Source organism: Salarias fasciatus, chromosome 15, assembly GCF_902148845.1.
Source record: "Salarias fasciatus chromosome 15, fSalaFa1.1, whole genome shotgun sequence".
Classification (NCBI taxonomy): Eukaryota; Metazoa; Chordata; class Actinopteri; order Blenniiformes; family Blenniidae; genus Salarias; species Salarias fasciatus.
Window position 1 is genome coordinate 4044323 of NC_043759.1, and position 21998 is coordinate 4066320.

Genomic DNA, 21998 nt, shown 5'->3' on the forward strand with positions numbered 1-21998 from the left:
AGCATCAGGATAAGTGCGCGTTCACAGCGTTCTTCAGAAGACCACGACATCGATCACAGAGTCACAGATTGAAAATGGAACAAGGACGAGCATCTTACTTCACACGGGATGAGCAGCAGTGTGCGGACTATACCGCGGCTGTCGGGGGGGGCTCACTTAAAAAGGGGGGTGCCCCAGAGCAAGGACTTTACACAAAACACGTCCATGAAATATTCCAGCCTGTACGTCTGCTTTAAGTGACGTTTAAGGCATAGCGCCCCCACGCTTCAATGGTGAGGTCAAGTACTGCATGCAGGCCGCAGCTTTATTAAAGTGAAACAGTGACGCTCAGATCAGACACAAGAAATGGCCTAATTCTGCATGTGATCCATAATTATGATCATACAAAAATGATAATTATAAAATACAGGAAATACACGAGTGAAACAGCATTTTGCCAATATTTAGGATATTTATTCAAGAATATTTCAACTCTGTGTCCGTGCTATCTAATTGAATCAATTGTCCTCATGCTGTGTTCTGTTTCATCCTCATCTGTCATGAAGAACAAACCTGTCCGGCTAGAAAAGAACCTCAAGCAGGTGAAAACCAGACATAAAAATATTCTGCAGTCTGGTAAGTTACTTAAGTGTCGCCCAAAGAGCAATTATCACATGAAGTGATAAATTTGTTGTCTTCTGAGAAAGAATTTCTGTCGGATTTTAGCCATTAAAAAAGTGGAGTCAGAATGATGTGGGACCCTTTCACTCCTAAAGGTGGAGTCCTGAAATAGGGCGATTTTCCTATTTTCAGGAGACAGTTAAGACAAAATGATGCTGTCTGTTATACTGTGTCCATTTCAGTGGTGTGAGACATTTATTTTTCCTTTGTTTCTCATTTTACTCATTGTGTAGCTTCAGGGTTCTTTTCTTTTATTTTTTATTCTTTATTTTTTACATCAGTGTGGTTTAGTACCAATTTCATCAAGGTTTGTTTTCCCATTGTCTTTACAATAATTGTGAACCTTTTATTGTAGGACTTGTATTAATAAAGAAAGGATTCTGAAACGTCTGTGTTGAAAGTTATGTTGGTCTTCATATAATCTCAGCAACAACATAATACTAAAGTCAACCAGACGTAGTTGCAGATGCAGCGACGACAGCGGTAAGATTTGGCTGCAGGATGATTAAATGATGTAATGTGTAGAAAAATCCAGGAAATGCTGTAAACCACGCCCATTTCTCACATTGTTGACAGCAGTTTAATCTTATCCTGGGTAGTTAGCCTGCTGTGGAGCAGGTTAGCTTCAGAGAATAAATCACCACGGTGACTGGTCCGGGATCAACTTGGCCTGCTTTTGTGCAATCGACTTGAGGCTAACTTCGTCCAGGAAAACCACAAGATCGCCACAGGATAACAACAGTTTGCCGGCTTAATCCCTTATCCTGGTTTTGTGCAATAGCCCCCAGCTCTAATGTCTCTACAACACAACAACCAGTCCCAGTTCCTCAGCAGACGCATGTCCACTCTTACTTGGTGCAGCTCTGCTTCTGGATCTTTCTGGCTGCTCCTCACAGACATCACTCCTCCTCTTCCTCTTTCTGTGGACACCAAGCAACATTTCCTCTGAGCAACACAACACAGGAAAGACACAGAGATCCAGCTTCAAAATACTGGAGCTGAATCTGAACGTGAGCTCAACGTCTCTCCGTCTGCCTTTAACGGAAATGAAAGAAAAACAGTTTCTTACTTTGTGTCTGAAGGTCCAGGTTCAACACTGAAGTCTGGTACATGACCTCTGGACCGGTCACTCTTCAGAGACAACCTTAGAGAGAAATCAGAGGATTTAGAAACAGCTTGAATAGTTCAGTCAGTTCACTGTAAACCCAGTTGTTTATGAAGAGATGAACATGACAGAGGTCAAAGGTCACACCCACACTGCCCAATCAGGAGTTTGACAGCAGGTCCAAATGTTCTGTTGGCTCCTTGACAGATCAGGAGGTTCTGACAGTTTACACACATTCATTCAACATGTGAGACGTACATGTCCAACCTGGAGAGGAAGGTTCACACACCTTCCACACATGACGGCAACATTAGAAGAGTCAGATCACTCTGTGGTGGCAGGAAGAAACACTGAAGAGAACGCCTGACGGCTCTTACCTGTCCACACCTGACCTGCCCTCCTCTTCATCCACATCTGACATCTTCAGTCACTGAGACAGAGCACACGCACACACACACACACACACACACACACGCACGCACACACACACACACACACACACACACACACACACACACACACACACGCACACACACACAGGTTAGTATTTCTATCCTTGTGGGGACCTTCCATTGACTCCCATTCATGTCTAACTCCTAACCCTAACCCACACCAAAACAATGCGTAGCCCTAAAGAAATGTTTTTGCACTTTTACTTTTTCAGTAACAACAACATGGCCAAGAAAACACTGTTTCCCCTCATTAGGACCAGAAAAAGGTACAGAGCCAACAAGGAACGGAGCCCATAAGGCACATCATGCCAGGTTTTCCTATCCTTGTGGGGACATTTGGTCCCCACAAGCATAGAAAAATGCACGCGCGCGCACACACACACACACACACACACACACACAGAGATAACAATAACACAACATCAACTTTCAGTTCAAATCCAGTGACTTCATTCTGAGTGGAGCAGCTCTACTCATAAAGACTAAATTCTACTGCTCCAGTGCTTCTGGGAAAAATCATTTCACCTGCTGTTTCCACTTCAAATTTTCTGTAGGGGAGGTCTCCCTTTGCCTTTGTCACTCCAGTGACGACCACAAGGCAGTGGTGCTATTTTACCAATAACTGGGGATTGCGACATGTAGACCGGGGGACACAGGAATCAAACTAATAACTTCCCAATTGTAAGATGACTGCTCTCCTCACTAGACAAGATGACTGCTCTCCCCACTCGACATCAGCTGCCCCATTAATCATGATGATGGCTGTGATATTGACCGTATCAATATAATAATGATGATCGAAATTATACATTGATGACTGAATCAGAAATACAATCCTAAAACCAATCCATCAATAACAACCTCAATCAGTCTGAACAGTTCCTGAGCAGCTTTTGTTCTGTTTATGCCTGTCTGTCCTCCAGAAATCACAGCTGATTGGTTTCTGATCACTTTCATGGTGAAAACATGTGGTTCTCCTGCAGATTTCATGGCTGTGGAGCCAGAGGGACCTCAGCAAGATGGCCGCCCCTAAGGCACATGACCTCCAGCTGCGTCAGGATGTCATGATATCTTTGGCCCCGCCCCCTGCTATGGGTGCAGTTTCTCCCTTTTTCTCAACAGTCAATGGTTTGGATCAGAAAGTGACTGAACTCTGTTTCAGGCTCTGCCACTGGGGAGTTGAGGAGCTGACAAGAACAAACCAGAGACTGAAATCATTCTGAGGAAAGAGAGAAAAATAACTGAAGGACTTCAATCACTTTTTTACTTTCACTTTCAACACGAGTCTCAGTTCTCAGCGAGAAAATAGAGATAAATAAACCAAGCAGGGAAATTCGGAGCAAATGTCAAGCCTGAAATCAGTCCATCGTCCAGTTTCCAGCTCTGAATGACTCTAAAAGTAGCTGAACATCGTGACACAAGGAGACAGAGAGGCCATTAAAACTCACCGTTTGTCCTCAAGACCAGTCAGATGGAGCAGAAATCCGAGAGGCAGAGAGATATCTCTCTGACCTCTGCAGTTAGAACGGCGGCTTTATATCAGAGTCGCGATGAAAAAGAGAAGAAAGCTGTGAAGTGAAGGCGCGCACTTCCCTCCACCAGTGGAACAGGAAGTGTTTTGAAATGAGATGCAGTGCTGCTCTGGTGCGGAAATGCAACGGGTTGCCAGGTCTGACAGGAAATCAGCACACACAGTTCAAAACAGACGCAGCAAGTTCAACAGTGCCGCTGCTGCCAAGGTAGGGGATGCTGAGAAACACGTGATCATTCAGGGAAGCACGCGCGTGCGTACCTGTGTGTGCCAATCTGTCTGTCCTGAGTAAGAGCTGTAAGTGAGTAAAAGAAAGTCACCACAATCTTCAAAAGTTGTTTGGAATTAGGTTTTCAAATGTGTCAAAAAAAAAAAAAAAATCAGCTAATTTAAAAAATTGATGAATGTATTCAGACCTATCAGTGTGTACAAAGATATTCAGAGTTGAAAAATAGACACAATCAGTTTGAAGAGCTAAAAATACAGACAGCTCAAACAGCCTGTCCAGAACCTTGGTTCTCAAACTGTGGTACGCCAGTGGCGATTGCTCTAAGACTGCAAGGGAAGCTCAACTTCCCCTAAAATGTCAAAAAATAAGTGGTCCAATATTTACTGTTGTGTGAACATTTCATTGACTAGATATGCGCTACAACACGTTCATCTTTTGTTCAGAATTGGCTACTTATCTGAAGTAACTGACTCGGCTTTTTTCTCACTCCTCCTCGCAGCGGCACGGCGCTTTATACAGCCGGACGCTGAGCGTCCATGTGGAAGCTAGAGTGGGTTGTTCTGCTGCAGTGAAACTGGACGCTCATTGGATAAAATGCTGGGCTGGTCCCGCCCACGGACGCTCAGCGTCTCTGGGGGTCTATGGGGCAGTGAGCTGGCCTGGACGCTGAGCTTCTGCGTGGTGATTGGATGATCTGTGTCAAGCTTGATTGACAGCGAAATGAGCAAATCAGCGATCTTGAAGTAAAAAAATGCACCAAAGTGCTTCTGAAGTTTTTCATTCTGTTGTGCTGAGTTGATTCGGAGGCTTTACTGATCCCTGGAGACTTTGTGTTTGTGAAAAACGACTGGCGTTGTGTTTGGAGACTCGTTTCGGTCACTCTGTGGTTTCTGTCCTCGACTAGCAGCTGTGGAGCTTCTCCCCTTCTCTCACACAGCGCTCCAGCCTCCAGCAGCTCCAGCTGCTCGCTAGCTGCACACAACGGCAGACAATGTGAATGTTGTGGACCGGATTTTGGTGAAGCCATTTGATAGTCTTCCTTACGAAGAGAAAATTGGTGTTAAACTGCAGAACAGATCAACTCCTAAGACTGAGCTGGTGCCGAAAGGTGAGGAAAAGTAACAGGTCCTTTCAGCTGTCCTGGTCTGACCAGGTGAGCTGCTGACTGGAAGCGCTGTCACCAATAAAATGTCCTGCTGGCCATGCCTCTGGATGAAACTATCTCAGGGAGGTGTTGTCTGGTCACAAGTGGGCTTTGAGGATCTGTCTAACTTTGACAGGGCGTACAAAAGGCATGAAAGCTAATAGAATTTACATACAAAAAAACAGATTACACATATTACAATGTATGCTGAAAATGAGCTTCCCCTCTTTGGAAGACCAGCAGCCGCCACTGTGGTACGCGTACCACTGGTGGCACGTGAGCTCCCTCTAGTGGTATGCGGGGGAATCACAGAAATATATATATTCTCTGAAAATTAGTTAAAGCAGAACTATGCAACTTTTTTACCTCAATAAATGTTTTTCAGAATCCCTGTGGGGGTAAACAAAGACTTGTAACGGTGATTCACCTGTCCGTCTATTGCCCCCAGGGTCTGTGTCCTGAAAACAGCACTTGTAACTTTCAGAGGAGCGGACCCGACTACATCTCGCGAGAACAAACCTGCTTTACGGCACTCATACGGGAGTACAAGTATAAAAGCGCGTAAAACAAACATGAAACCCTCGCTAGTGTCAGCAATGCCACCCTTAGGTGCTCACGGAGGGCAGAACCAAAGAGACAGAAAAAAAACTTTGTCTAACGAGCGGAAAACAAGAAAACAGGAGTGGGACGCTCTCTGCACGGGGGTGGGGGTGGGGGAGGGGGGGTGATGTGGAGAACATTTACGACAGTGAGCTTTCACAGGACACCAGTAGGGGGAGTGTAAAGCAAATCTTGCATAGTTCTCCTTCAAGTCAAAATGTTCGTAAACAAATATTACCACAAAAATACATAATTTAAAATTAAAATGCATCAAATCAATTGTAATTCACATTCAGTTGTTCTAATTTATTTCGTTGGACTGCGACGTGGTCACGTTCACTCATGTAGTAGCGCGCACATACGTCATCCATGATTAAACTCGATATCTGAACTCCCCTATTTGTCCAAATTGTTAGAAAAGGTGGTGGCGACACAGCTCACATCTTTTTTACAAGAGTATGACATCTATGACATTTTTCAGTCAGGGTTTCGTAAACACCATTCCACAGAGACTGCCCTGCTGAAAGTGTCCAGTGACATCCTTTTTTTTAAAATTTACCCTTGTCCTGTTCGGCAGCTGGGGCATGCAATATTGTATGATTGTAGCGTTTTACTATCCGAACAGATTTTCATGTTAGCAGCAGGACGACACTGAATCTCCTCCTGCTGCTGCCTTTATTTAAAGCTGGCATCCGATGGACCCCTTTATCTTGCCCCCCTTTATCTTTCTCTCATGAAATAAACATACAACCTATGTACAAATTCACAATACAAAACAGTGTTGTCGATGCACCACATGTAACCAAGAACAATCCCAAACCCCACTCCAGGCAACACCAAAACAGAGCCGACAACCAACACCAAAACTGACAGAACCATATATATATATATATATATATATATATATATATATCTTAGGGGTGTCGATTTGTTCGAAGGGGCCTGATTCGACTGCCAATCACGCAGTCCAAGCATCGAAAAAATGTGGTTATTAAAGGAGGACCATTCCATTACAGCTGTATGGGGGTGCTGAATGACTGATTTTACATAAAATTGCTTGGTTTTTTTTCCAAATAAACATGATATAAATCCTATTTAATATACATGTTAGCCTATCAAATACACTGTGGAAAAATTTACTTGTACTTTTATTCAATGTTCTATTTAGTGTTTGTGAATGAACCACCATGGTGAGTGGCACAATCCGATTTTGCGCAGAGCTCTGTCACAGAGAGGGAGGAGCTTGTGTCCTGTCTTCATGTTGACAATGGCGGGATCGGTGCAGAAATCACTGTAGCTCTAAACTCTTCAAATGTATAACTTTATCGGGTTTTTTTTTTAAATTAGGCGACAAAGTGGTCGTTTCGAGCCCGATTGTGTCGTTTGTTTGTCTGAATACCAACTGTTTATGATTTTGTTCGGATGAATTCGGCGAAATGTGAGCCAGCCGCAGTGAGCGGCTCCAGCACGGAGGTGTCAGAGAAGCAGGGAGAGAAGCAGAGCACACCCTGGACCCGCCCCGGGTCCCCCCGCCCGGCACGGCGCGCAGCGCTGTTCCCCCGACCCAGCGGCCCAGCCTCCAGGCCCGGTCGGGCTTTGGCGGCGGGCGACGCGGATCACACCGTCGGCCGCCCCCGCCTCTCCGACCGGCTCCCCGGCGACCCGCAGCAGGACCGAGACGCGCGGTCTCACCCAGCGGTCCTACGGAGCGGGCCCACTCCGGGCGTCGCACCGAGTCGGCCCCCCGGTGCGGCGCGTCACCCCAGCGGCGGGCCCGCCGGCGAGCCTCCGCCTCTCCCGGGCCCAGTTTGACGAGCTTCTGGCCCGCGTCAGCGCTCAGAGTGCTCGTCTGTGATTGGATGACGCTCGGCGTTGACACTTCCAAAGTTCAATTTTCCCAACTTCAGGCGTTGACGCCTGCAACGCGTGACGCGCATGGCGCGCGTCGGCAACGCTCGAAACGCTCGGAAAGCGACGCTCAAAAAGCGCCTGATGCGCGTTAGGTGCGTTGAAGCTCGTCCACCATAGACTTTGAATGTAAAAGCGACGCCCGTGACGCTTGCAACGCGTCCGGTGTGAACGCACCATTAATTTTTTCACTCTACAGTGAACTTTCAACTTATTTAACCTTTTAACTTTTTTATACTAAGCAACTTTAAAGTCAAGCAACACAGAATCCCTGAAAAACACAACACAAAAAAATGTAAATTACAAATATTTACTTTTCAGTGCAACAACAAATAAACTATGAAATACAAGAATAAACTTTTAGCTTTTTTATACTTAACAGATTTAAAGTGAAACACAGGATCCCTGAAAACACACGAAATATAAATTTAAATGGTAAATGGTAAGTGGACTACACTTGTATAGCGCTTTTTACCCTGCATGACAGAGCCCAAAGCACTTCACACTGCAATATCACATTAACCTGTTCACACCATACTCGGTGGTGGTAAGCTGCTGTTGTAGCCACAGCTGCTCTGGGGCAGACTGATTTACAGATCTACAAAAAAAATAAATTCTCAAATACAAACAACTTTAGCTTTTTATACACTCAACAAATTTAAAGTCAAACGACAACACAGAATCCCTGAAAAAAATTCAAAACAACAAAATAAAAATAACAAATATTAACTCTTCAATGCTATAAATAAACTATAAAATACAAGAACTTTTATCTATTTACAATTCAGCTTTGACCAATTTAGACTGAAACAACACAGAACCCCTGAAAAACACGCAAAAAAAAATAAATAAAATGTGTAAAACAAAAAGAAAAAGATCAGCACTCTACTGAAGATTGGCATTTAGAAACGCCAAGTGCCTCAGCTCTGAGCGACTGATTCGGCTTCTTCTGTCGGTGATTATCTGACCTGTTTAGAGAAGATTCTCTCAGAGGGGACTATATGAAATGTTGGTCTTGCAGACAATGCTCTCTGCTTTTGGAGCCATCAATATAATTAAAATGAGTCCAAATTTGGCTCCTTTTCCTGATTTGACTAATTTCTTTTTACTTTTTCTTTTTGTCCCCGGTATTGGACTCTCTCTCCTCTCTTGACCCGCTCCGGTGCTCACTGTGCTGCTGCTGTCTGTGTGTGTGTGTGTGTGTGTGTGTGTGTGTGTGTGTGTGTGTGTGTGTGTGTGTGTGTGTGCGCTCGGCTGCAGCCCCTCCCCCCTCTGCTCAGCACACTGGCCCGTCCATGCTTCACATGTACGCCACACAGTGAGAGTTGTCAATGTGTCAAAGAGTTTGTCAATGTGAACCAGAATCTTCAAAAGTTGTAATTAGGTTTTCAAAGCGTAAAAATCCTGCTAGTCTGTATTAAAATTTGAACATGTAATAAGAGTTGTCATTGCATACAAAGATATTCAGAGTTGAAAAATGTTCCTATTCAGCTTCAAGTTCTGAAACTACAAACCACTCACCAGTCACGAGTGGAGAAATGTCACCAGTCGACTGTTTTTTTTACACCTGACTTTGGCTCCACTGCTGCCGTCAGACAGATTCATATCTGTAAAGGTCATATTGGCGCGTGTGCATGTTATCGCTTGTTATGTACACTGAAGACTGACACCAGTATGAGCCAATCAGAGTGAAGTAGGACTGAAGCCCCGCCCACTGTGAAACCGAAAGTAGTAATAATTAGGCCCGAGCCCCTGGCCTGCCAAGGGCGAAGGGCCTATTGTTTCTGCAACACAGACAACGACTAGTCGAGCGCGCAGCGCTCGACCTCAGGCCTTTCACACTCTCAAAATACACAACGATGACAAGTCGAGCGCGCAGCGCTCGACCTCAGACATCATACAACATGTCCAGACACACACCCCCCGACATGCACTCACACATACACGTGCACAAACACAAAAACGCACACACACACACGAATTTTCGAGCGCGCAGCGCTCGACCACAGGCCTTTCACACACTCAGACGTACAAAAGTGACAAGTCGAGCGCGCAGCGCTCGACCTCAGACATAGGCCAACATGTCCAGACACACACACCCCAACATGCACTCATACACACGTGTACAAACACAAAAAACGCACACACACTCTCACACACAAACATGACTTGTCGAGCGCGTAGCGCTCGACCACAGACAATCACACTCTCAAACACCTCACAGACGCGTCGGGCTTGTTGAGACCTTTCCGAAAATATATAACATGTGGGCGAAATAATGGTAGAAAAAAAAAAAAGCATATTGTTTTTGCAAAAAATATTTAGGCCCGAGCCCCTGGCCTGCCAAGGGCGAAGGGCCTATTGTTTCTGCAACACAGACAACGACTAGTCGAGCGCGCAGCGCTCGACCTCAGGCCTTTCACACTCTCAAAACACACAACGATGACAAGTCGAGCGCGGAGCGCTCGACCTCAGACATCATACAACATGTCCAGACACACACACACCGACATGCACTCATATATACACGTGTACAAACACAAAAATGCACACACACACACAACTTTTCGAGCGCGCAGCGCTCGAACACAGGCCTTTCACACACTCAAACGTCCAAAAATGACAAGTCGAGCGCGCAGCGCTCGACCTCAGACATAGGCCAACATGTCCAGACACACACACCCCGACATGCACTCATACACATGTGTGCAAATACAAAAAACGCACACACACTCTCACACACACACATGACTTGTCGAGCGCGTAGCGCTCGACCACAGACATTCACACTCTCAAACACCTCACAGACGCGTCGGGCTTGTTGAGACCTTTCCGAAATATATAACATGTGGGCGAAATAATGGCAGAAAAAAAAAAGCATATTGTTTTTGCAAAAAATATTATTCTTTCTTTCTTTCTTCTTCTTCTTCTTCTTCTTCTGCTCTTTAAACTGGAATTTGACCCCCTGAACATGCTCGAAAACTCACCAAATTTTGCACAAAATTCAGTTCCGGCGAAAAATTTTTTTTAATATGAATTTCAATATTGGGATTTAAAAATTGGCTCTACTGCGCCACCTGCAAAACCCAAAATGCATTGCGTCAATGGGAAGGGGTCTGCAATAAACTTTGTCGCACAGCTACAAAATTTGGTATACACATGCGCGTTGTCGGGACAAACAAAAAATATTATTATGACCCCGACCTCAGAACAGCAGGAAAGCAGCGAGCTGGGATTGAATTTTCAAAATTGCTGAGTCAGCGTTTTCCAGGACGTCGTACAAAATGTTCGTTTTGATCGCGCGCTTCGCCAAATGAGCTGAAATTTGGTGGACACTATCTACACAAGTAGACAATTAAAAGTTATCCAATTCACAAATCTTCAGATTACGGTTTCCGCGTAGCAACGCCGCAAAGTTGATGTCAAATTTTGCCATTTTTCAGTGTGATAAATGGCTGCCATTTCTACATAATGACTCCAATCCAAACCAAATTTTAAACACTGATTAATCCTTCCTTCCTGGACACATTAACATTTAAATTTTGAAAATCGGCGTTACAGCGCCCCCTACAGAATCAAAGTAATATCTGTATGGGGAGTAAAATTATTAGTTTATCAGAAATGAATGAAATTTGGAAGATAATTCCTTCATGTCGTCCCGATCAAAACATCAAATGGTAACCATATTGTAATATCAACGGTGTTGCCGTGGCGATGGCTGAAGTTCCCCATGTTATCCTAATGGGCCAAAGTGAAAAATCTCCCATCAAATCAAATTTACTTGTTGCCATGGAAATGTGCCAAATTTGACAAACATCAATGAAAGAATAAAACGGGGCGGGTCAGGTAAGCGGCGGGCGAGGGCCTTTTGACGCCGCTCGCGGCTTTAATTTGTTTTTGTTTTTTCAGTCACAGCAACAAGTGAAGAAACCGATTTTTAACTCGTGTTAAATGTTGATTTAAATTTCTGTCTGATTCTGTGAATCAGAAGAAAGCAGCTGTCAGGTTTGTGATGGTGTGAATGAAAGAGAAACGGAGAAGTTAAAAAGTCTCCTGGTCCGTTGTGGAGCTTCTAAAGAGCTGACAGATTCTCACCTGAACTCTCTTCACGTCTTCTTACAGACTCTTTTCCATGAGTGAAGAAACTTGAGGAGAGAAGAAGCTGCTCTGTGTCCCTCTCAGTCCTGCTCTCAGATCAAGACGAAGTGTTTTCTCCTCTGACACACCCAGAGGAGGAGACATGAGGGGAGGGAGGCTTTTCCCAGAAATCACGTGTTACTCAACATGAGAGGAGGCGGAGCCAGAAACATTTCAGCAGAAGACCCAGATGAAATATGTGCTTCTGTTGGGGCAACATGAGTCACGATGAACAGAACAATAATGTGTCTAAAGTTCTGTTTGAAAGAGATTATCACTACCTGTGGATTTCTGGTAACTCATGAAATATCTAGGTGTTACTTGTAGTGTGTTCACACAGGATAAGGGAATTCTGTATTTTACTTTCATTTACTGAAATTACAGCCTGGATAAGATGTGTGAATGTGCCATGTGTCCATGCAACGCTGCTACAAGGGGAAAAAACACACACACACATATTGGTTGAGCAAAGAGTCATCAAATTGTGAAATTATTAAACTAAAGCTATTTTGAGGGTCTCTTTCAGTAAAGCTTCAGAAAAACACTTGGTAACTTCAACTCTTTGTCAGAGCTGATAAACTGTCTGGTTCTGACTGTCTGTCCCACAATCTGCAGACACCAAGTCAATCACTGCTTTCTGTCCACTGCCTCCAGACTGCTTGGACAACCGTCTCCAACCTGCTCTGTCCTCCTCTGCTCTCTGTGTCTCTCCCCTTTCACACACATCAGGCAGGTGCAGCAATCAGCCTGGAGCTGCACACACACCTCATACACCTCTGCAGGAAAATCACTCAAAAATAACATTCCTTTCACAAAATAAATGAAATACATTAAAACATTGTAACCATTCAAACACACTGTAAGAAACAGAAAATACACATTCAAATCACTGTTTTAATCTTTTCTAACCTGTTTATTTACAAATTTAGATATATTTTAATATTTCACACTGGACAATAGCGGGCTAAAGATCAGTCTGCAGAGACATTCTCACCACCACTGGTCAGCCTGATCTTAAAATGAGAGTGTAGTGTGGCGTCACACATATGTTGTGTCAGAGTGACGCTTATGTGAAACCAGAACACAAACTGCATCCACTAAAATTGAACATGTCACGTTGGTTGGAAAGGAGGGGAAGTAGAGCTCCAGGTTTAGACTGGAGAACAGGACATGAGCAACAGATCCTGCTCTGACTTCACGTGACCTGAATGAAAATGTTTTCTCATGAAAAACAAGAAGCATTATCCCTTTACACACACTCCCACTGCACTCTGATAACTTCCTGCTTTAACTAACCTCACTTGGTTACAAAACAAACTGTCTTGGTTTATTTTTTCCTTCCATTGTTCGTCTCAGAAATGTGTTTTGAACATATTTTATCCAGGATTGACGACTAAATAAAACACCTACAGGTTTAAAATTCATTAATACTGAGTAGTTTTTGGCAGGAGTGTTGTGTTCCACGACTGAACGTCAACATGGAGTTTGAAAACAAAATCTGACTTTTTATTTGGTGTCAGACATTTTCTCTTATGACAGTGTTGTTCAACCTGTGGCTCTGGAGCCACATATGGCTGTATAGCTCCTCAAGTGTCTCCCTGAAGGTTTCATTAAGTTTTCCACAATCACTATTGAAATGTGATAAATGTAGCATCAGATGCAGTTTTTTTTGTGTGTGTGTGAATCATAACTATATGAATGAATGAATGAATGAATGAATGAATGAATGAATGAATGAATGTCTTTATATATGAAACTTTATCAGCTGCGTTCGCCTCATTTTAAAGGTTCAACATGTTTTGTGGCTCCAGGTAAATTTGATTTGGTGGAAATTCATCAGAATGTGTCTTTTGGTCCTGAAGGTTCCAGACCTCTGTCTCATAATGGGGGGCCGTGGTCTCCTCTGATAATCCTCACCCCCCCACGCAGCACGCTGTGGTTCTGGGAGGAACCTTCAACACTGTCACTGCAGCTCTGGAGGACACTTTACCTGGTAACACCTGCAGCTCCGTGTTCAAGACAAACCACTAAAAATATCAGAGCACTTCCACACAGTGATGATCAGAAATACCCAACTACTGCAACGACTGAGAAGATTTTAATACGTCTAACTTTATATCACTAATTGTCAAGTTCTCCTCCCTCCTGTGAGGCTCAAATGAGTCTTTTTCCTTCTCTTATTTTGAAGTCACTATGGGCAAATGGGTGAAAAACCTTAAAATTTAAAACTTTAGTGTTCAGGAAAAAACAAATCAAGAATCAATAATCAATATAATCCAGAAGATAGTTTTGAAAAGTATCTGAAAATCTGAAAATTTATCTTGGAAATCAGGATTAAACACCCAGAAGATGTCTATATTCTAACGGACTGTTAAACAAGGATTTTACCTTGACGAACTTGATCAGCTTTAAATCAAAGTGAAAAAATCACAAAAATCAAACAACTTTTCAGCTTTAAACTTTGCTGAACTGCTCCACATTTTTATCAGTACATTGATCCCCACATTGTAAAGACTGCATGACATTTCATCACTTTACCACTCCATAGTTCACAGCAAGTCCAGGAAAGCTGCAAACATAACAGAGAACTGGAAGCTCAGCGGCTCCTCTCCCTTGTTAGGAACAAGCTTCAGTTTCCGAGCTCTTTCTCCCACCAGTTTGCACACAATGCTCCCTCACAGCCTTCTGAGCTGAGTGCCTCCAACAGAAAACACACTCACACAAAAACAGACGGAGTAAATACGACACTGTCCACGGTGCTGAAACAACATCCACACGTTTACTAAACACATTGCCCCCCCAACACAGACATTCAGATACAGACGCGTGCACGCATGCATGCACGCACGCACGCATGCACGCACTCATACAGAATGTAAATGTGGTACTGTCCTTTGTGCTGAAAGATCTACAAACATTTAGTGCAAACATTCTTTCTGTGCCTCACATGCACAGATTCACATAGGTACGCATGCACATACAGTCTCACACAAACAGACACCCACGTTCACATGTTAACAAACAAATAGAGAGTACATACAGTACTGTCCCTGGTGCTGAAACTACAACAACAACACTTAAGTAAACACAAACCCAGGGGGGTATTGCACAAAACCAGGATAAGGGATTAAGCCGGCACACTGTGGTTATCCTGTGGTGAGCCTGTGGTTATCCTGGACGAAGTTAGCCTCAAGTCGATTGCACTGTCGCTGGTCAAGTTGATCCCAGACAAGTCACCATGGTGATTTATTCTCTGCAGCTGGCTGCTCCACAGCAGGCTAACGACCCAGGATAAGATTAAACTGCTGTCAACAAAGTGAGAAATGGGCGTGGTTTACAGCATTTCCTTGTTTTTTTTCACACATTACATCATTTAATCATCCTGCAGCCAAATCTTACAACTGCAGTCGTTGCATTTGCAGGGTCTGGTTGACTTTAGTATTATTTTGTTGCACAGATTATATGAAGACCAAAATAACTTTCAACACAGACATTTCAGAATCCTATCTTTATTAGTACAAGTCCTACAATAAAAGGTTCACAATTGTTGTAAAGAAAATGAAAAAAAAACCTTAATGAAATTGGTACTAAACCACACTGATGTAAAAAAAATAAAGAATAAGAAATAAAATACAACAACCCTTGTGAAATTTTACTGTTTCGTTTTACAAATACACTATGTTCTGTCATACGATTTCCTCTTCTATTTAATATTGGCTTTATTGACCTAAGGGGGAATTGTGGAAATTTACAACTTCTATTACTATTCTACTGTCTTCTGACCTATTTAATATTATGGAGAAATACAGCTTGTGACTCATAATCTTGCTCTCCTAATCAGACATACGCTAATGTTCATGCAAGGAATCTTTGAGTATCTCTGTGCAGAAAGACAACTCCTGATCAAGCGGAGCGGCTGTGCTGGACAACAGGAGGAACACCGGATCCACATCAGTGCGAGAGACGCAGAGGCCCAACCAGCCCAAACCAGCTCCAGGGATGTGTGACCCCATGAGAATGAAGATATCACCCTGCCTGTGAGCGGAAGACTTCATAAATACACACACATTAGATTAGACATCACTTTTGCTCTGACTCTGTCAGTGAGCGCTGCTCGCGGACAGACTAGGGACACAGAGGACCAGAATTCTGTCTGGAGGTTTTGCACAAATAAATTGTAATCAGCGTTGGAAATCTGCATTGGGACTCTTTATTTCTGCACTCTATTTGGGATCCAAGAAAGAATCTGTAGGGTACGAGGGGCAATCGGAGGGGAGCCCAGCCCGGCACCGGAGGGAAGAAAACTCCTTCCTCGACAGTTGTCATTCTCCTTTCATAAAGGGGTAAAAGATGTGAAATCAACCTCAGAAATGTGTCGATATTCAAAATGTTTCAGATCATTCCATTGCACAGAGTTTACTTTGTAGTGATATGCAATATTTTAATTTTGTGGGGGAAATTTGTTTTATTGCGTTAATATATGTTGTTCAGAAAAGAAAAAGATTTTAAAAAATATAAAAATTCCATTGGGGCAAATGACCTGTTCTACACTGATATGAAAATCCTCTGAGCTTCTGGACTCAAATGATATTAATGAGCTGCAGACTTTTCAATAAACTATATTGGTTACACTGCTATTGTGAATAAAACCAATCTTTCTTTGAGTGTGTTTTATTGAGTACTTGGTTTGAGCCGTGTGTTTTTAACTGCTTGAATTCAGATGACCTTGAGTGACCTTCCATTCTTAAAGCAGAGGATTTAATCTGATGTGGGTCCATCCTTTGGAGCTGGAACAGCTTCAACTCTTCCAGCTTCAGGAGTGTTGATGGGAATGCTGAAGCGTTCTACTAGAACAGGGCTCACTCCGACTCTGGATGTGGTTCCAACAGACTCTGCTGGACGGATTGGAAAGAAAAATCAAGGTGGAAGTTCAGAGTTCCTTCAGAAACACTAATTCATAAGGACCCATAGTTTAGGACAGATATGAGACAGGAACCTCACAGAACAACCAGTGTGTGTTGAACATGATAATAAATAACATTTTTCTGTCCAATATGTTCACAGGTATCAAGAAGTCACAAGCAAAAGGGAGATAACACGATGGCACATGTTAAATCCAGGCAACTTTATTCATGTCAATTACTGATTCATCATTCAATAAATGGTAATTTTTTTCCCCCTCAGAAACACTTGTTCATATCATCACAATGATCAAACAGAACGGTGACATGTTCATAAAGAGAAGCAGTGAACTGAACTTGTGGGGAACCATCATGGAGCAGTTCATTCAAGCTGCTGTTCATTCTTTTAGCCACCAGGAGGCACTAAAGAGATCAGTGTTGGAAAGCTTCTATCCAGGCTTCAGAGCTTCAGAAAGCTTCATTTGTCCATCAGGATTAAAAAGAGCTTCACTTCCAGCCTGTCAGTAGACTGGCAGACTCAGACTCTCAGTCAGACTCTCCTTCAATAAGTCCAGCTGAAACCAGACTGGTCCAATCAGGACCGGCTGGACTGGACCAGAAGACAAACATCATACTGGGATCAGAAGAGTCCTTTCCTCATCGTCTCCGTTGTTGCTGACAAAGACTTGAGGAGGTTAGAAAACGTCCTGAAACTTAAACTGACCATATATTTACAAAGTGTTGGAGGCTCCGTCTGTGAGCCCTGCTGAACTCCACTGATGTTCTCTGATCTCTGATTGGTGCTGATAGGACTGCTGTCAGAGACAGAGACTGTCCTTCCTACAGAGGACACAGACTTACTGAAGAACCAGAGGACCAGAATCCAAATCCAGCATAGAGAGGTTCAGTGAATGTGGTGTTGAAGGTGTAGAGGTGGATCAGAGAGTCAGAGGAGACTCTGAAGAAGGACAGAGAGCCAGCAGGACAGTCCACATACACTCCTACTCTACCAGAGGAGGAGGAGGAGGAGGAGGAGGAGGAGGAGGAGGAGGAGGAGGAGGAGGTGGGTGTTATTCTGTCATTGTGCCTGACATAGTAACCTTGATCATAGCAGATCAGACTCCAGGACTGATCATTCCCTCCAAACACACACTCCTGACTGTCTCCTTTCCTCCTGATTCCTCTGTAACTCACTGATATATAAACATCTCCGCTCCACTCAACCTCCCAGTAACATCGACCACTCAGAATATTTCTACACAGCAGCTGAGGACAGTCATCAAATCTGTCTGGATGATCAGGATACAGCTGCTCTTCCTCCACATGTGTGACCTTCCTGTTGTTGTTGGACAGTTTGATTTTTCTGCTCATTGAGTGTGTTTCCAGTTGAAGTTGAGAGAAATCTGATGGAGAGAAAGAGAGAAAAATCATCCTCTAACACATGTGATGGATTTCTTCTCTCTGGACTTCCTGACATTTTGTTCATTCAGAGAAAGTTTAATGAGGAAACTTTTTGTCAGACTTCTCATGTCAGTAATGTTTGAATGAATCAAAACCTTTGATTGAAAGACAAACAGACACTGTTTGGTCCTCATCAGTCAAACTTACACTTCCTCAGACCAGGTTTTAACCTCTGCTCTCCACCATGGTCCACCCTGCAGGAAGAAAGACAGTCAGAAGGGTTTTCTCTCCAACATGAGTCCTCACTGCTGTTCAGCATGAAGCAGAGCTCCTCAGTTTGTCAGAGGGACACAGAAAGTACTGAGTGAATTAATAAGTTAGTAAAATAGATAGTGAACATACCAAGCTAACTACAATACTTGACAAGTAAGAGACAGGTTTTCCAGCCAGCAAAAATCCTGGCAGATTAAGTAACTGGACCACAGTCCACCTATTTAGGACCACTGTTGTGGACAATTTCAGTCTCCATGATGAATTCCTGTTGTGTGTCCATACCTGAGAGTCTCCAGACTGCACTGTGGATCCTCCACTGCAGCAAACAGCTCCTTCACTCCTGAGTCTCCTGGTTGGTTGTAGCTCAGGTCCAGCTCTCTCAGATGGGAGGACTTGGAGCTCACAGCTGAGACCAGAGAAGCACAGCCTTCCTCTGAGACCAGACACCCTGACAGACTGGAGGCACAAACATGGCGTCAAGTCAAGCAGGAAGAAGGAAGATCCTCCACATGACCTGCACCAACATCAACCTGATCAAGCAGCAGCTGGATCCTGACCTGAGAGCTTCCAGTTTACAGTGAGGACTCTCCAGTCCAGAAGACAGTAGCTTCACTCCTGAATCCTGCAGGTCGTTGTTACTCAGGTCCAGATGTGTCAGACTGGAGGACTGAGAGCTGAGGACTGAGGACAGAGCTCCACAGCTTCTCTCTGACAGCCCACAGCAGCTCAACCTGGAGAAGAACCAACAATGAAAACCAGATCAATGTTTCTCATGGACTCAGTTCTACATATTTGTCAATAAACCACGTACAGAGCTTTGTTGGAGACTTTGACCACTGGCAGCAGCTTCAGAAGAGCCTCCTCTGAAGCAGAGTATTTCTTCAGGTCAAACTCCTTCAGATCTTCTTCTGATGACAGTAAGATGAAGACCAGAGCTGACCACTGAGCTGGAGACAGTTTGTCTCCAGAGAGACGTCCTGATCTCAGGGACTGTTGGATCTCCTCCACCAGAGAACCATCATTCAGTTCATTCAGACAGTGGAACAGATTGATGCTTCTCTCTGCAGACAGACTCTCACTCAGCTTCTTCTTGATGTACAGGACTGTTTTCTGATTGGTCTGTGAGCTACTTCCTGTCTGTGTCAGCAGACCTCGAAGGAGACTCTGATTGGTCGGCACTGAAAGACCCAGGAGGAAGCGGAGGAACAAGTCCAGGTGTCCATTTGGACTCTTCAAGGCCTCATCCACTGCTCTCTGATGGAGATGGTGGAGATTAGGTTTCTGCCTCCAAATATTTGACCACCAGGATGTTTGCTGTTTTTCTTCCAGCAGGTTGATTCCAGATGTGATGAAGGTCTGATGGACATGAAGAGCAGCCAGAAACTCCTGAAGGCTCAGATGGATGAAGCAGAACACCTTGTCCTGGTACAGGCCGCTCTCCTCTCTAAAGATCTGTGTGAACATTCCTGAGTACACTGAGGCTGCTCTGAGATCAATGCCACACTCTGTCAAGTCGAGTTCATAGAAGATCAGGTTTCCTTTCTGCAGCTCCTCAAAAGCCAGTTTTCCCAGAGACTCCATCATCTCCCTGCTCTCTGGACTCCAGTGTGGATCTGTGGCAGCTCCTCCATCAAACTTGACCATCTTGACTTTGGCCTGGACCACCAGGTGGTGGATGTACATCTGAGTCAGGGTCTTGGGCAGCTCTCCTCCCTCTCTGCTCTTCAACACCTCCTCCAGAACTGTAGCAGTGATCCAGCAGAAGACCGGGATGTGGCACATGATGTGGAGGCTTCGGGAGGTCTTGATGTGGGAGATGATCCTGCTGGCCTGCTCCTCCTCTCTGAACCTCCTCCTGAAGTACTCCTCCTTCTGGGGGTCAGTGAACCCTCGGACCTCTGTCACCCTGTCCACACAGTCAGCAGGGATCTGATTGGCTGCTGCAGGTCGTGTGGTGATCCAGAGGTGAGCAGAGGGAAGCAGTTTCCCCCTGATGAGGTTTGTCAGCAGAACGTCCACTGAGGTGGACTCTGTAACATCAGTCAGGAACTCAGGGTGCTGGAAGTCCAGAGGGAGTCGACACTCATCCAGACCGTCTAAGATGAAGACCACCTGGAATTTTTCAAAGCTGCAGATTCCTGCTTCTTTGGTTTCAGTGAAGAAGTGATGAACAAGTCCCACCAAGCTGAACTTCTTCTCCTTCAGCACATTCAGCTCTCTGAAGGTGAATGGAAATGTGAAGTAGATTTCCTGGTTGTCTTTGTCTTCAGCCCAGTCCAGAGTGAACTTCTGTGTCAGGACTGTTTTCCCAATGCCAGCCATTCCCTGTGTCAGCACTGTTCTGATTGGTTGAGATCTTCCAGGTGAGGCCTTAAAGATGTCTCCTGGTCTGATGCTTGTCTCTGCTCTGTCTGCTGTCCTGGATGCTGTTTCAATCTGTCTGACCTCATGTTCCCGATTGACCTCTGCAGTCCCTCCCTCTGTGATGTGGAGCTCTGTGTAGATCTGGTTGAGGAAGGTGGACTCTCCTGCTTTAGAGACTCCTTCAAAAACACACTGGAACTTCTTCTTCAGGCCACATTTCAGCTTCTGTTGGCAGATTGGAGCAGATGTTCCTGGAAATAAAAAGAAATAAAAAGGGTTGAGTGTATATGACATTCAATGTGAAGATTCAAGCGTGTTGTTGATGTTTCTCCTCCATCTGATCCATCCAGTTCTTCAGAAGAGACCAAACAGCCTCTGATCTGATGTAGATATTTCCATGATATGAAACGCAGAGTTCAGAAAGAGACATGAGACCATTGTTGTCTCAATTTTTGATGATTGGGGAGGTGGGCTTGTGGGAGCTGGCTTTCCTTCCTGTTCCTTGTCTCCCTGCACTGGTTGGTGTCAGCTGCTTTCAGTAGAGTTCCTCAGCTCTCAGTGTGGATTTGTCTCTGTGGTCTGTCTTCAACCTGTTTCCATCTGACTGTCTTCTCACTCCTCCATCTGCCCGTGGAAGGACTTCTTCAGGACTCAGCGGCGGCGCTGCTCAGGCTCCGCTCTCAATGGTCCGGACCTCCACCAGCAGCTTTGAAGTTCCACCTGGACATCGGTTTCCAGCCTCGCCCGAGGTACGTCCACCATGGCTCTCGACAGGGCTTTATCTTCGACGGCTCCAGAGGGAAAGGGATCACTTCCATCTGGTCCTCCACTGGCCGTCCTCCCAGAAACACCGGCCGAACTGTCAACCACAGCGTGTTAGCCTGAAGCTAGGTCGGCTAATGCTTCGCTCTCCAGTGACAACACTGGATGTCAGCGTCGGTCTGCTGAACATCCACTCCCTCACGGGCAAAGATCACCTCATCCAGGATCTCCTTAAGGACGACCGTAAGCTTGATTTTCTTTGCTCAAATGAGACTTGGAAACTTCCTGGCGACTTCTCCCAGCTCAACAACGCTACTCCACCTGGGTTTGTTTACATCTCCAAACCTCGCGCTTCAGGTCGCAGTTGTGGTCTCGCGATATTACACCGCGAGAAGTGGAAGGTCCTTCAAGTCCCTCTGACTGCTCTGTCATCAATGGAATGCCTCGTCTGTCAGATCTCCGGCCTCACTCCTACAATCATTGCCACCGTTCACCGTCTTCCCAAGCCTCACACCGATTTTTTAAATTAAA

The 21998-nt window shown here is 44.6% G+C and overlaps 1 protein-coding gene and 1 long non-coding RNA gene across 2 annotated transcripts in view; both read right to left on the minus strand.

Moving 5' to 3' along the window:
* LOC115402259 (uncharacterized) overlaps window positions 1–21998 on the minus strand; it is a 138322-nt gene that overhangs the window by 94710 nt on the left and 21614 nt on the right. Inside the window, exons 6-10 of the mRNA XM_030110772.1 lie at window positions 19153–20956; window positions 18899–19072; window positions 18624–18797; window positions 18276–18322; window positions 17529–18070 (exon numbers count right to left, since the gene is read on the minus strand). Of these exons, the coding sequence (XP_029966632.1) occupies window positions 17529–18070; window positions 18276–18322; window positions 18624–18797; window positions 18899–19072; window positions 19153–20956 (2741 nt within the window). The remainder of the gene's footprint in view (window positions 1–17528; window positions 18071–18275; window positions 18323–18623; window positions 18798–18898; window positions 19073–19152; window positions 20957–21998) is intronic.
* Window positions 1787–11879, minus strand: LOC115402084 (uncharacterized). Its single transcript, XR_003933074.1, has 3 exons — window positions 11725–11879; window positions 2143–2195; window positions 1787–1804 (listed from the first exon to the last, which is right to left on the minus strand). It is a non-coding gene; the product is annotated as an uncharacterized LOC115402084 (long non-coding RNA).